General features: G+C 38.4%; 1 protein-coding gene across 2 annotated transcripts in view; it reads right to left on the minus strand.

Moving 5' to 3' along the window:
- The window catches only part of INO80 (INO80 complex ATPase subunit), a 128,473-nt gene that overhangs the window by 45,250 nt on the left and 66,213 nt on the right, over positions 1-17,010 (minus strand). For both annotated transcript variants that reach the window (XM_068549560.1, XM_068549550.1), the window contains exons 23-25: positions 16,673-16,766; positions 15,726-15,897; positions 1,593-1,733 (exon numbers count right to left, since the gene is read on the minus strand). In XM_068549560.1, coding sequence (XP_068405661.1) covers positions 1,593-1,733; positions 15,726-15,897; positions 16,673-16,766 — 407 coding nt within the window. The remainder of the gene's footprint in view (positions 1-1,592; positions 1,734-15,725; positions 15,898-16,672; positions 16,767-17,010) is intronic.

A 17,010-nucleotide genomic window follows, 5' to 3' on the forward strand; every position in this document is an offset into this window, starting at 1 on the left:
CATAAAACATGGGGAATATGAGAAGTAAAAAATGTCTTGACATCCCTCTCTCAAAAATCTAGGCTTCCTCTTATAGGCCTCTCCATGTACATAACAGATTAGGAGAGTAAAAAGGAAACAACCATACAACTATGAAGCCTGAAGGCTGCTTTCTATGCAAGCACTTGGCTTTAGATGTTTTCTGGAAAAAGTGCTTTTCCCTAGATCAACTTAAGCTTCAAAGACCAAGAATGCTTTGGAAGAACTGGGTACCTACAAACCCCAAATACTTTCTGGAGAATCAATATAAATCAAACAAAGTTGATAGTGGTAAGAGAATCAAGTTTGTGTAGCACAGGACCAGCAGAGAAATCTACACAGGCAGGAATCAGTGGGACTCTACTGTCATCTCATTTCCATTCATCATCTTTCTTTGGACCCTCTGCCAGATTCTGACCTTTGATAACTTAATAAAGTAAGGATGTAAGCTGATATAAATAATGGTAGAGAAATATCATCACAAAGAAGATTTAAAAGTCTTCACCTTCTTTGAATGGAACTGTGAAAACAGTAGACTTGCTAGGATGAGTGAAGAAAACAAGATAAAAACACAGAAGGGTAAGAAAAGTCAACCTCTTAGAGTCTCCTGGCTAATTGAAAGTTGCCCTTAGAGCAAATGGAAACAAGCTGGGAAGACAAACTCATTTTTGCTCTAATTGCAGTCTGGCCACATCTTATCCTCTCTCCCTTCATGTACTGCTTCATGTTTGTAAGAGAGTTTCTGTCTGGCTCTGATCAGAAAGACATGAAAGAGTGGAAGATGTAAGCGAAGTAAACAGCCGCAGCGTGCCAAGGGGAGCCTTTGCAGCGACACTGTCGGCAATCACCAGAGTGCCCTGTTTTGATAAACAGGGTATCAGGAAAGATCTAATAGCTGTCCAAAGTTGAAACCACAATAGAAACTACTCCCAATCTGCAAACAAGACTACTACCACTGACTGGTGGATATGGCCCAATAGTCACTTTTCAGAGGGAACATACTTGTAAACCACAGTCCAGGCAGAGCTGCTGAAGAAAGCGAGAGAATACCAGCTAGGAAGCTTCTTGATGCTGGAGTGTTATGTTTCCCTTTGTTATTTGGAGACTGTACTGAGGCGATAAGGCCAGATCAAATCTCCCTCCCAATCGGGCCCCCTCCTCTGAAAAACCCTCAAAAACCTCAACACAGGTGACAAATGGCTCCCTCTTCTATTCAAATATTCCACTGTTCCTGTCTCTTCTATTGGGTGATAATCTACCTCGTAACAGATGGCTTGCTCCCATGGTAGTTTAGAGCCCCAGGCTAAATGAGAGGAACTACATGGAAGCAACATCAGGGAAAGAAGTCACTTCTATCTACCATACAACTATTCTCAAACCAACACAGTTCAAAGTGAGGAGTGCTGTCTTGGGAAAGCCAGGACCGCGGATGCCCTTTCTAAATAACGAGCATTTATATGTTTCTCAAGGTCCAAATAGCTTAAAACAGTTCTGGTTAAGAAATGGATGCCTTGAAAACTGGTTTATTTCTTCAAACACCATCTATTTTATCTCTTCCCTCCTGTGGCACTTACTCGTGGACTGGCCACACACAAAAAAGATGGCAGCTCAGTGAGCAGGCAGCAACGAAGCGAGGAGGTAGCTGATCTCCGCTGATGGATGACCTGGTCTGAGTAGCCACTCACTGCTTTACAGTGGCTGCTGAAAACCAGAGACTACAAAACAAAAATGCAAATTAGTGCTATTGACAATTATTTATTGTAAGCAAAATAGAAAAAATGTCACATATAGTCAAAGTTCATTCTAATTTCAAACTGTGCTTTTATTAATGTACCTTAGGTAAATGTCATCTCTAATTCTGCCTTTTTCTGGAAGAGATTCTGTTTATTACAAATAGTTACAGCAAAATTTTCATTAGACAAAACAACATTTTGTGTATGTCAGGGGAAGTTTGGTTCATTTGTTAAACCGTGGATACAAACCCATTTGTCTTGAGTTTAAAAAGATGACCAATAATATTTCCTCCTAAATTTTTCTTTTAGGCAGATCTGTTTAGTATTTCATGTGTGTACTAACAGTGCAGTATAGTTCTAGCAAGGTTGGAAGTTCTATTTATTTGGAGACATCAATAAAAGTGGTCAGGAACAGGAAACAATATCTCTTTAGTTCCTCTAACCTAACTACCATTTAAAAAATTAAATACATTACTGTATCAATTCATTTTAACAGACTTAAAGCTCATGTTAAAGCTTCAGTTTGCAGCCATTCACATGAAAGATTTTTAAGTATGGAATGTTCACATACAAAGAATTTGTCAGTGGGATTACAGTGTTGTATCAATATATTGCAGGTGCAGTTCTTTCTTCAGTTCAATATCAGACATTTTATCTTTGGATCTTCATTCTCGATTATTTCACTTATTTGTCTTACTGGTTTCTCAAGGCAGGTTGGTAACCTAAATAATCATATGAATGAAGATAATACAAAAAACTGCAAGATGAACAGTAACCAGGACCCTCTGCAGGAGAATAACAGGTATAACTCCAATACGGAAAGTGTCCAGTACCAAATCTCTTCAAAGCTTCTTTGTTTAGTATATATTTCCTCCTGAAGTACATGGGTTCTTCAGGATCACAGTTTGAAAGAAGCCATCTCAAGCTGTCTAGTAGGACAGGTGTATCATAATCTGCTTTCATGAAGCAATCAGCACCTTCTAAATAATGGGCATGAAAAAACCGAAAGGCTTTAAATGTTTCCCGCAGAGTTGGGATGTCTTCAGTGATTTCTAATCACTGTATGGAAGTCTTTACAACACTTTAGTACAATGCTGGACTCATGTAGCTTTGATATGTTTGACATTTTTCTCTAGATGTTTAGGTCCCATCGTTAACCAGAAAAGAACATTAATCTTCTGATATCATTTTTCAACAATATCTGTGTTCTCATCTTTATGTTGGGTAGCATCTGCACTGAGATTTAACCACCTCTCTACATGTTTATCTCCATTATCATCTGAATGCCTAGTGTGAGGATCATTATGAAGATTAATAGACCAGGTGTCACCCTGTTCTTCCAATACTGACGAGCTAGGATCATTACTAAAAAAATCCTATTGCTGATACACAGATGAAAGTAAAAAAAAAAACAAAAACAAAATGTAGCCAATTTTCTTGTTTTCTGAAAGTTCACTTCTGATTATTAGTGATAGCTCTTCTTGCCCCTCCTGGGGGTGAAGAGATGACACAAGCCTAGCAACCGCTGCTCGCATCTGTCGTAGTTCAGGGCTGCTAGCTGGGGGTGTCCACTGCCACCCAGGTGGCTGAGATAGCAGCAGTGGCTGGCCTAGAGACTTTTGAATTCTTTACTAACTTCTAAAGAGCAGTATCTAAACAATGCCTCAGGGAGGGATCTCTTAAAGTCAACCTCATTTTCAGTATTCTTAAATGGCAAAATCCAACAGATAAGAGCTGAAAGAATGACCAATTCCTTCAATAATTTTCTCTTCAACATTGTAGTTATTAATAAGGGATACAACAATCACGATAGGGAGTCTTTTTAACACAATATTTTGCTTGTGATACCTTTCTGGAAAAAGTCTAATGATAATTTTACTTCCGGGGTGGTCATTCCTAAGTTAGAACATGTTCACTTGTCTTCTATCAGCTAGGTTAAGACAGGCTTCTCATTGGCAGTCACTAAATCAAGGTGATTTGTAGCTGATTCCAGATTTAAAAAATGATTCACTAGCTCAACATGCTCAACATACACAAGGCTTAGCTTTAGAGAAACCCTGACTACCCTCAGTATACGTCACTCAATCTATACTTTTCTAGATCATTTTCTCTTAACATTGGTTCCATCAAATCTTCCTTGGCACAGGTGGTCCTTGGTACCATACTATCCACATTCCCTTCACATAATGACATGAACTGCTAGGTACTGCTATATACAGAAAATTTTAATGCTCAATAGAGAAGAACACAAAGGACACCTCAGGCATCTCTGTGTAGGATGCAGGGGGCCGGGGGGAGGGGGGCGGTGCAGAAAAGAAGGTTCATTACTTCTTTAGTCTACTTTGGTCTAAAACAAATTAGAAAAAAAAGAAACAATGTCACACAATGAGAGATGTGACTTGGTAATAATGTGGTCACAGTTTTTGCTCTTCTGTTGTCCCTTCATCATGTTCTTGAGTTATCTTACTACCCTGCAGGCAGTGGCAACTGTGTGTGTCTTGCTGCCAGTACTGCAATATACACACAGCGGCGAAGGAAGGCTTTTGTAGAATCTTTTGGCACCATGCAAAAGTCTCAAGTGAAAAATAACAGGGCAGTATGATAGGCCCCTCAGCTGTACACTACCTGCCACAGTGGAGCACAGAGAACACACAGATGTTTTCCCCTCAGATACATACTTGTCCACTCAACAAGGGGCCGTTCTTTGCTTTCCATGTCTTATTTAAAATTAAAAAGAATACGTATGCTAACGTTAGGTCTTCGTTACTTAGAAATTAATTTTCTGTTTTTTCTCTTGAACACATCAAACTCAGATATAGAGAAAAGGTCTCACTTAAAATGAAAGGGTGTAATGTTTATAGATCAATTGCTAAGATTGCATGGATTCTATTTTCACAGATATTCTAAGTGACCAAACAAAAAGGGGGAAATAGGGGCTTCCCTGGTGGCGCAGTGGTTGAGAATCTGCCTGCCAATGCAGGGGACACGGGTTCGAGCCCTGGTCTGGGAAGATCCCACATGCCGCGGAGCAACTAGTTCCGTGAGCCACAACTACTGAGCCTGCGCGTCTGGAGCCTGTGCTCCGCAACAGGAGAGGCCGCGATAGTGAGAGGTCCGCGCATCGCGATGAAGAGTGGCCCCCGCTCGCCGCAACTAGAGAAAGCCCTTGCACGGAAATGAAGACCCAACACAGCCAAAAATAAATAAATAAATTAATTTTTTTTTTTTTAAAAATAGGGGAAATAAAATACAGAGAAACTCTGAAAACAATGGCTTCCCAGAGCTTTCCACAAAGGGTACTGGCAGCTCTCATGATCTCAGGAAATGATGATATAGATACTGCAGTTGCAAATTAACCTCTAGTGGAAGAGTTTTTGGAAACTTCCTGTTTGGGGGATTCTTCATCAATAGCCATTCTAAGCTCTCTAAGCATTTAATATAGTGTTTCAAACTTAAAACACACACCACTCTTTTCAAAATAACTCTTTATGTTTAGATTCTTTTGTATATATATTTTTATATCTTTTTTTTTTTTTGACTGTGCCATGTCTTAGTTACGGCCTGCAGGATCCTTTTTAGTTGAGGCATGCAGGATCTAGTTCCCTGACCAGGGATCGAACCTGGGACCCCTGCACTGGGAGCGCAGAGTCCTAACCACTGGACCACCAGGGAAGTCCTGTATATTTTAAATTGCAAAATCTGAAATGCCCTCAATTTCTATGAGTTAGTTGGCTCACTAGAGTTGTACAGCATATAAAGCTTTCCACACATATAATGCCTAAGCAGACCATAACCATGACAACAGTTTCACTAAGACTGGGACAGGAAATGAAATTAATGCTGGTACTGTTTCTGCCAGTTATCATTTTTAACATAGTATTTAACTGGATACAGTATAAAATCTGTTCTGCCTCCCCAAAAGATGGCTAAATGGTGTATATCCTACAGATTCTGGTTTTTGTCTTTATTCTTCTAAGCAAAATAAGATTAAAAAGAAAAAAAATTCATATGTGTGAGACTTGCACTCTAACCCTCGTAAAACTGTACAAGAAAGGAGCTCTGGTCAGAGCCTACAGTGGGGAGGGAGGTGTGTGAGAATGAACTCATAAAATTTTTTAACTAAATGCTATTCCTTCTTGAACTCATCACCAGTAAAGCAGGGTAGAGAACAATGAGGTTAAGAGGACAACACAGAATCATGCTGGCTTTTGTTTTACAAGCATTACAAGAAAAGGAAATATCAGAAAAGCATTCACGTCAAGTAAGAGATTTTAAAAGGCCCTAAACTTCGTTCAAAATACCCTAAGTGTCATCTGATCCATGTCCTTAGCCTAGTTCCTAGTTCCTTGATGTTTTTGTACCATCCCAAAGCCAGCATTATGAGAATGGTACTTCCCTGAACTCTGTAACACAGAATTCAAATTTAATATTCACTGCAGGGTAAGAAGAAGAGTTTTACAGGCACACTCAGTGGGGGGAAGAGCTTCTCACTGTTCAGATTCATTCACGTCCATGGGTGGCAAGGAAGATGAGAGGATTGGGTTAGACCGCTGAATATAACTCAGGTAGTATGTGATTTAAGATAGCTTACCAAGAACAAGATGACAACATGTAGGTAAGTCAACATTCATTAACTAACTATCTCCTCAGAGGAATAAGAACAAAGCCTTCACCTTGATCTGATGATAGGAAGCTGTATTTAGGAGACAGACTGCTGGAACAATACCTACTACTTTTTATAAAACAAATGAAGGCACAGAAGAGAACAGAATGAAGGGTTTTCTGCAATAAGAGGATAAAGGCGAATATGGAAAAATTAATTCAAAGTAGGTAGCTCCAAAGGAATTTTATTCAAAATTATTTTTGAATAGTACAAGAGAAAGAATCCTGGCACTCGCTTCCAATTTTAGCATTTCCCCTTGTCTCTTCTCTCAGGTTTGTCTGCTTGAGAATAATCCCCAACTTTACTTTTAAGACTGATCTTGAACATGGAAGCCGGATTCATGTTCTCCCATCAAAACACTGAAACATAAATTTGTGTTTACTTTGCATATTAAACAAGGCTACTCTACTTCACAGTATCACAAAAGAAAGCAAAACAAGGATTTGGAGAAACAGCATCTCTTCAGCATTATGTTTACAAATAATCAAAGTTACACAATCAGAACTAAGTTGGCATATCAAATGAAAATGCAAGATACAGAAAAAAACAGAGCTTGCTATGAAAAAAAATTTGCTCATAAGGAGTTAGGGCTTATGAGCAATGAATTCCGGTTGAAGATGAATGGCACGTATTATACTGCATTTGCAGTAGCTAATAAAACTGTGAACAGACAGGTAACATGGAGAACAAGGAGAGGTGATACTAGCATCCCTTCCAATTTAAGAACTTTCATAGTGTCACAGTCAGAACCCATCTGTCGCCTAAGCCAAAATCTCAGAACAGGGAATACCAAAACAAACGTGGTAATGAAGTAACTAATACAAAAGGCATTGAGGCTCCTCCTTGCTCTGTCTCTTGAATCACTCACTCTGGGGGAAGCCAGCTGCCATGCCATGAGGACACTGAAGCAGCCCCATGGAAAAGTCCACACATCGAGGAACAGAGTCCTCCAGCCAACAGCCAGCACCAACTAACCAGGCATATAAGTGAGCTAGCCTGGAAGCAGAAACTATGGCTCCAGTCAATCTTTCAGGGAACTGCAACCCTAGCTGATATCCTGACTGCAACTTCATAAGATTTTCTGAGTCGGAACCACCTACCTAAGCTGCTCGCGAGTTCTTAACCAACATAAACTATGAGATATTAAAAATGTTCATTGTTTTAAGCTGCTAGATTTGGGGGTAATTTGTTATATAGGTATAGATAACTACTACAGGGGCTAATATCCACAATTGACACCCTTTTTGAAGATGTCTAAAAATTAGCTTCTTTCTGCTGGTATATTTCTCACTCCCAAGAAATGCCTCTAGTTCTCAGGTCAAATGCAGGGCAAAAATAACTAGTGTGCAATAAACTCAATGCATGATCAAACAAATTAGCAATGCCACCCATATTTCCCAACCTCCAAGGAAAAGTTAGAACTCTTCACAAAATTCTATTTTAAATACAGAGGAAGACTATACTTCTAATTTTAGGGTGGAGGACATTCCCTCAGATAACGAAACACAAAGTTCCAAAGGGAAAAACAACACTAATAACAATGCACCAAGACTTACTAAGTCATTCAGTAAACATTTATTTAACCTTGTAAGTGCAAGGTGCCTAAAATAACCCGACCACAAAGACAAGAGGGACTATGTCCAAACATCTAAATTCTGTTCTCACACTTGGGGGGAAAAAAGAAATGAAGAAAAAAAAGAAAGAAAAAAAATGACAGAATTGTGGGGGTTTTTTTGGCCATGCCACGCAGCATGTGGGATCTTAGTTCCCCGACCAGGGACTGAACCTGTGCCCCCTGCACTGGAAGCGTGGAGTCTTAACCACTGGACCGCCAGGGAAGTCCAAAAATGACAGAACTGTTTGACAGCACTTTTTTTTTTCACGTTAAGCTTGGTTTCAGTCTTTCTGGACATTGTAAAATATTCTTTGTTTTAGAGAAGTATCTTTCAATTAATTATAGAGTTTCTACCTGTATTCACTGGTTTTCTACCATACAAAAAGGGTAGTTAACCGGGCTTCCCTGGTGGCGCAGTGGTTGAGAATCTGCCTGCTAATGCAGGGGACACGGGTTCGAGCCCTGGTCTGGGAAGATCCCACATGCCGTGGAGCAGCTGGGCCCGTGAGCCACAACTACTGAGCCTGCGCGTCTGGAGCCTGTGCTCCGCAACAAGAGAGGCCGTGATAGTGAGAGGCCCGCGCACCGCAATGAAGAGTGGCCCCCGCTTGCCACAACTAGAGAAAGCCCTCGCACAGAAACGAAGACCCAACACAGCCAAAAATAAATAAATAAATAAATATTAAAAAAAAAAAAAAAAAGGGTAGTTAACCACTTTTGCATCCCGTATCAATCCTTCTTGCATGTTTAATTTCCCTCTTAGCTGCCTTTTCTTCCTTTTTTGTCTTCAAATCTGAGTCTCCTCTCTCTTACAAACTCAGCTTTTAGTTAAAACCAACTGTCCCTCCTGAAATGTCTTCCTATTCTTTTTAACTGTCACACTTCATTACCTATTTCCTAACCAGAATCTTTCTCCTTGTAAATCCCTGCACCTGGGCCTTCTCTGTTATATCTGCATTCATAACATCAAAGAGCTCCTAATCTCATCCCTAAGTGTTCACTTTAAACTTGATGTAGAATTCAGCACTCCCTCTGAATCCTCTCTTGAACTCTGGGTTTTGGAAGTTATTCCTTCACTGCCAATGCTCATCCATATCCAAATCAATCAGAGTCCATTCACCCTTTCTTCACCATCTTTTGGTTACAACTATTTCTGTTGGGTCCTTTGTACCTGATACTTGGAACTTTAGTTTAATACCCTCCTTAACACGGATTCCCACATCCAATCTTTCCTGTTATCATACTCTTGAGATTAGTCATCAAGTATCGATGGCAGAGATCCCCACTGATGTGCTGTAATGACCTGAATGATTTAACAGCCTTCCTAAAGCCAACTACCCGATTATTCCTTCCCATGGCTTGACAGTAGCCACCAAAACTTTATTCCCCCAGGATTACAACTGTAGCATCTATTGAAGAAGGTGAGCCAAAAAAGGGCTGAAACTCCTGGTTTAGTATCTAAACCCCAATAGAATGGCATTCAAAGATTCCTTGGGAGAAAAGGTGACTTACCTTTCTGGCCTTTTTTCTCATTACTGTTCTGTATTTTGGCTCAAATCTTCAACTTGGAATATCCTTCCTCCTACCCAGGTCCCTACCACTCAAGATTCAACTTAAACAATACCATTTCTATAAAAGAGTTTTTTGTCCATTTTAACCTGAAGTGATCTCCCATCCCGAACTTTACCACTAATCATCTACCATTATTTTGGCAGTTAATTATGTTTTCTTTCAACTCTGATCTTGAATCATTTTTATTTGTAAAGTCCTTTTAACTTTGTGCATGTCTTTTTACTATATGCATGAATGAGTTTTCAAACCAGAAAATAAGAGACCATGACTGTTAACACACCTTGCCCACAATAGGCACTGATGCGTGACAGGTTTGTAAATAACATTAATTACATGTGCTTTTTCTCTGTGGGAGTAGACTGACACTGGCAGAAGGCTACTATGAAAGAACATTAGAAAAACCCCAACCCTTAAGCCAAGGTCACATTCACCCACTGCAGATTCATTCAATCAATAAGCTCTTCTGATATACATACAAATCAATGGACCCATTCACTCAATCCCATTGGCCCTTGGGATCAAACAAATGAAAACAGCAGGAGAGAAAGAGTGAAGAGTGTATGGAAAAAAAAAGTACTTTCTCCAGTAAATAGTGTGTCCTCCCCTCTATTAACATTCCTTACTCAATTAGGCTTCTTGTACTGCCCAGATCAGTGGTCTCCAAAGAAATTACATGCAAGCTTCACAATGTAAATAACATTAATATGCTATTATTTGTGTATCATTTTAAATGAAATAATGCATAGGTATTGGCAAAATGGATAAAGAATGTTTTAATAATGGGGGACATAATCAAAAAACATGGGGCTACTGGCATTGCTGAGAAGAGTTTAAACTAAGATAGATAAGCGGATTCAAAATTTACATGAAAATGCAAAAGGCCAAGAACAGCGAAGGCAATACTGAAGAAAAACAAAGCTAGAGGACCTGTGCTACCAATTATCAAGCCTTATTATGAAGCTATAGTTATTAAGATAAAGTGGTACTGGTCAAGGATCGATAAATGGACTAATGGAATAGAACAGGGTCTAGAAACAGACCCACACATATACAGCCACCTGTTTGACAAAAGTGATGCTGCAGTGCAACAAGGATGGTCTTTTCATGGATATCTGTAAGTAAAAAAATGACAACCCATAACACAGACTGAAAACCCAGTTTCTTGTAGATCTGAATGGTAAATCAAAACAACCTTTGGAGAAAAACAGAATTATCTTTATGACCTTGGTAAAGGCAAAGACTTCTTCAACAGGACACAAAAAATGCTAACGATTCAACAGAAGACAATATTTAGAGTGATAAAGTAAGCTACAGAGTAGAAGACATCTGCAACACATAAAGAACTACTAAACACCACGAAAAATACAGACAGACTAACAGAAAAATAAGCAAGGGTCTCAAATAAGCATTTCATAAAGGAGGTTATCCAAATGGCCAATGAGCATTAGAAAAGGTACTCAATATTCATAAGGCAAATATAATTTAAAGCCACAGTGAGATACTACCACATACAAGGACTAAAATGAACAGACAAAACAATGTCACATTCTGGCAAGGACATGGAGCAACTAGAACCTCTTATACACTGTTAATGGGAATGAAAATGGGCACAACTGCTTTAGAAAACTGTCTGGCATAACCTATTATAGATGACCATACGCATACCCTATGACCCAGCAATTTGACTACTCGATATATATACCCCACGAAATACATATGAGTTTTCATTAAAAGGTGTGTACAGTAATGTTCACAGCAGCACTACCTGTAATAATAAAAACTATAAGCCACCCAAATATTTGCCTACAGTAACTCTTGTGGGGAGGACACTGAGGAGGAACAATGAATGGAAGTGGGCACAAAGGGGCCTCTGAGGTACAGTTCTGACAGTGTTTTGTGAAGTTATCAAGCTGTATGTACACTTATGATTTGTGCACTTTCCTGTATGTACGTTAATATCTCTAGAAGAATAGCCAAGGCAATAAGAAAAAGGCTTACATTTTTTAATATATTATACCTATTATTTCTTTCTCTCTAATCTCCTTGGCCTGTTGTCTACTAAAGGAAAGCAAATGGTCGTATTTTCAGAATCAACTTAGCTGCTTCTTAGACTCATGAGTTCAAATGGTTATTAATTAATTTCATTAGAAAAAAAATTTTAACTCTCTAATAAATGATTAGGGTACTGGTTATCATTTCCAAGTTTTCTTCCTACCCCCTCAAGCTTTAAAGATGGACCCACATTTATATGTCAGTCCTTTTCTAATCTTTCAAGACTTTTCTTGGTCTTCCTGAGGTTCTAATTCACCATATGAATGATAGCAAATACCTCTCAAGTCATACTCTCAGGACGTTTGCTAAAACTAGTAAGCACAATTTTAACTTTGTTTTCTGTGAAAATAAAAAATTTTCTCTCTGATTCCACAGTATTAGCGTCCCTGTATAAGCAAAGGAATCTTCCAGAGGATCTGTAAATTGTATTAATAATGCCAGAAGTATTTTTGTAGATTTCAATGACAACAAACAAGTCATGTCAGGAAAAGGCACAAAGCACATACATGATGAATTTATCCCACACAAAGCAACAAACAAAAAGAATCTAAGACCTTGTATCTAAATCCAACTGACAAATCCAAACATCAGCAAGACAGATAATTATTACATTTAAGTCTCACCACTGCTGTCCATACTTGAAGAGTTACCTTTGAAAAAAGACTCATTTTTGTCAATCATATTTTTGTGAAAAACTGTAAACTGGCAGGATTACAGCAGACTATGAAATCTGGAAGTGTGTTTCTGATGTGTGTATGTATGCTAAAATATCATGCATCTTAAGTTTTAGCTTTTACTTTATACTCTTAACAAAGGAATTTTGGAAATCTGTTATAAAGGATTAGGTGTTCAAAATTTCCTTCTCTATCCTTCTTTGCAAAACAGACAATGTAATATTCTCTAGAATACTTCTTAAATAAGAAAAACTCAGTTCGGGACTTCCCTGGTGGCACAGTGGTTAAGAATAAGCCCACCAGTGCAGGGGACACGGGTTTGAGCCCTGGTCCGGGAAGATCCCACATGCCGTGGAGCAGCTAAGCCCATGTGCCACAACTACTGAGCCTGTGTTCTAGAGCTCGCGAGCCACAACTTCTGAGCCCGCATGCCACAACTACTGAAGCCCATAAGCCTAGAGCCCGTGCTCCGCAACAAGAGAAGCCACCGCAATGAGAAACCCGTGCACCGCGATGAAGAGTAGCCCCCGCTCACCGCAACTAGAGAGAGACCATGCGCAGCAAGGAAGACCCAACACAGCCAGAAATGGAAGGGAGGAAGGGAGGGAGGGAGAAAGAAAGACTTAGTTTGGAGAAATCAGTGTGAGAAACAGTACAATAGTGGTAATAGCCATATTCTAACAAAGCCATTCTTGGGGGATAGTTCTCATAATAAACTACTTTGCTCAAGTTTGAATCGGGTTTTTTCAAAATTACTTAACTTTATTTATATTATCCCTGAATAGGAGGGATATAACAGGTACATGCCAAAATATACTAAGACAGAGATGGACCTTGATCACTAACTACATGTCAGGGTAACTCTGCAATGAAATGTGCATATTGCTCTCTCAGTGACTTCTGGTGGTCTCTTTCATATTCAGAAAGTGAGACCCTTCCTTAAGTCCCAAAATGTCAGTTTCTTTCCTTTCTTACTATTAAAAAGAATGATCCAGAATCTTTCTATATGGTGACTTTCTTTACCTAGTCCCCTTGCTATTCTAATATCATGCAGTCACTGAATGCTGTATTTTTCAAACTGTGAGTAGTAGGGTCATGAAATCATTTTTTAGTAGGTTCCAACTAACATTAAGAAAAACAAATAGAAGGAAAAAAACTCTGTGCACTGAAGGAGGGTAAATACTGTTTTGTGAATATTTTGTCTTAAAAATTTATGGATGTGTAATATTTATATATGTATGTAATATCTGATATGTCTACATAACTATAGGTGGTGTAAAATATTCTTGTGAGTCATGGTCAGACTTCAAAAGCCACAGATATAATGGGCTTTATTATATTTTTATTGTTACACATGGAGCTTCAACAAAATGATTCTTCATTCAGAACCCAGTCTAACCTTTAAGGCTAGATATCATGTAAAGATTATTCTGCTTAGTTGAAAGCAAATATTTCTTAGAACAGATGTATCAACCAACTCTGGCAAGATACATTGGTATTTCAACATATGTATTTTGGAGATAAGGATGGTGAGACCAAAAGCAGAACAGCATCTCTACACATACATGATTAGCTTTCAGCTACCTGTGGCTCAGTAACTCGGTGTACATTCTAAGCCACTACAAGAGCAAAGGTCTATCTATAACACGAAATAAAAGTAAAGAGGACATGGAAGTGAATCTAACTTTGGAAAAACCAGTTTCACATAAAGCATATTGCCCACATCTAAATTTCTCAGGAAATTAACTGATATAAGGACCTCACTGAACAGGTACTCTGAACACACTACTGTATTTTCATAAAGCAGAAGAATACAAATAAGTGATACATATCTTTCAGTGTTAAGTAAGATGCAGGTATCTACATAATAGAGCATAAAAAACCCCTGGGAGAATGGTGCGCTCTGTACCAAAAATAAAACTAGTAAAAAAATTTTAACTGTAGTAACATAGAGTACCAAATGTAAGGAAATTGGTCTACAGAGGTTAAGCAACTCTTCATTAGACATATCAGTATTCACTAGTAGGAAGTCACCTTGCCACAACTGACTATATTATTCCAAACAGGCTGGAACACAATTCTATTCTCCTTCTGCATTAACGATCTTATCTTCAGAGTCCAAAAAAGTATATGGAGCAATGCTTGAGAAACCAACTGGGAAAACAGAAGAAAAGGAAATCATATGGGTTCTTCAGTATACAGGGGGCAAATAACCAGATGCAGCCAAAGAACATCCTACATTCGATAGCTGTATGACTGATGACACATTAAATTTTCTAGAGGATACAAAGAAAAAGTTCTACCTTCTAAACTTTTAATCTAGTTGAAGAACTATAACTTATAAACATAGACGTCTCTTTTTAAAACTCTCCAGTGTTACACCCATTTCATTCAGAATAAAACCCAAATCCTTAGCATTAACTTATGAGGCTTCACATGATCTGAATCTGCACCTATCACCCATCACTTATTTCCTATCCCGTTTCCCCTTACCTACTATACAATGGCAAACAATTACATGAAAAAGTGCTCAACATCATTATTTTCCATGGAAATGCAACTGAAAATCACAAATTCAAAGAAAATGGGCTGACAATACCAGGGGTAGGCAAGATTTACAACAATAAATCTCTCACATTGCTGGTGGGAGTTTAACTTTGAAAAACCATTTTGGAAAAACGTTTGGCAGTGGGAACTAAACCTAAACATACATATATGTGATGTTACAGCAATCCCATTTAATTGCGTGCCGCAGCTAAGACCTGATGCAGCCAAATAAATAAATAAAACAGTAGATTAATAAACTGTGATTAGAAACAGACAACTGAACACTTCATAGCATTAAAAAAGAATGCTACAGTGCAACATGGATGAATCTTATGGACATAATAATTGAGGGAAAGGAGCCAGACACAAAAGAGTACACATTGGATCATTCCATTTACATTAAGTTCAAAAACAGGGTAAAATAATCTGGGATGATAGCAGTAGAACAGTGATTACCTTTATTTGTTGGTTTGTTCTGAACTAGAGGGTTCAAATGGGAAGAAGTATGAGGGAGACTTCTGGGTGCTGGAAATATTCTATACCTTAATCTAGGCAGTTGTTACACAAGTGTATACATATGTATAAATTCAAAGAGTTGTACACTTAAGATCTGTGTACTTCACAGTAAAGTTATATACAAGACATATTAAATATATATACATACACACACACACACACACACATAAAATGTCTATTAAGTGATATGTAATAAGCTATAACATTACACTGCTCCCACTCCTCTGGGAACTTTTTGGCTCCCTCAGATCATCATTTACTTTATTACTTTCATTGATTCAAAGAAAAGGGAAGGGAGTACTACACAGATAACTGATGCTGAAATAATTGCTTACCTTTAACAAAGGGCAGCTGGAAAGGTTGGGAAAGGAGAGTGGAAAATTAACCCCAAGAAGGAAATCCTTGTTTCTCAGATATTTCTGCTGGCTCTCCCTTTCTGGCTCTCCCCAGGAGCGCAGCTGATGGAGCCTGTAGGAGGCTTTCAGAGACAGGAAAAGAGCTAACCATCTGAAACAAACCACAGCAGACATGCTTATTCAGTGCTCCATGGAGGGCTGAGGGTAGTTCATAGCAGCGAGGAACCTTGTCTCTCATTAACATGTCTCTTTTGTAAATCATGAACATTTTAGACACAGCTCTTTCCTACTTTCAGATAAAGCAATTTCATACTTTTGTTCTATAAATTCTATCTTTGGCATGAATTGGTTTGCTACTATGGAAACGAAAATCCTCTGTAAAGTTCCTCTCAGTATTAAGGAATATTCAACTCTATCACAAAAACTCTCATAAACACATCCTCATACTAAGGAGACAGCCTCTCCTAATGAGGTCACTATTTTTTACACAAATACAAAGTAATAAATTAAGTAAAAGCCATTATTCCAAAGAATAAGAAAAGAGAACTAAGTTTCCCTGAATACGTAAGGCAGGCTATATGCTGCAATCACTACTAACTAAAGGAATCATCAGTCATCATTTGCCCTGTAGAAACAAATAAAACAAAGTAGTCTACCTAGAAATTAAGAAGAATTGAAGACCTTCTGGTAGCATTTGGGAGAAGGGCCTAAATAGTTTTTATTTAAGGTATATCATGAAGCATCATGCAATTATTAAAGGATCAAAAGTATGATTTCCTTATAAAAATTTTAATTCTTAACAATACAAAAAGAATGAGAGGCTCTGTAAGATGATATAATATTAAATATTTAATTTCATAGTATTCAACCTTCGCCCCTGTTTATTCCCAACTGCTCTCTCATCAAACAATGAGCAAACTTCTCACCTGGCCAAAAGTCCCTGAAGCATGAGGTTTGCCATTTCAGCTGGAGATACATCAATAAAGCGAAGGAAAGAGAAACAGCTTTCTTCATTAACACCTGGAATATCAAAGGACAAAGTTAAACCCAATAGAAAACCAAGAGGCAATACTCAACTAAAGCCTGCTGAACTGCTGAACTTTGACTTAAGAATCAAAAACTATTCTAAAGGTTCCAATACAGCCACTTTGATATAAGACAGCGTGTCATATTTTTGTACTACAATCATAAGTAGAAGAGGCAGACCTATGAGATATGGCATATATGGGCCAGAGTGGAGTTGGCTCATCAGTTTCCTCTGGGG

Source organism: Eschrichtius robustus, chromosome 1 (genome assembly GCF_028021215.1).
Source record: "Eschrichtius robustus isolate mEscRob2 chromosome 1, mEscRob2.pri, whole genome shotgun sequence".
In the NCBI taxonomy this organism is placed as follows: Eukaryota; Metazoa; Chordata; class Mammalia; order Artiodactyla; family Eschrichtiidae; genus Eschrichtius; species Eschrichtius robustus.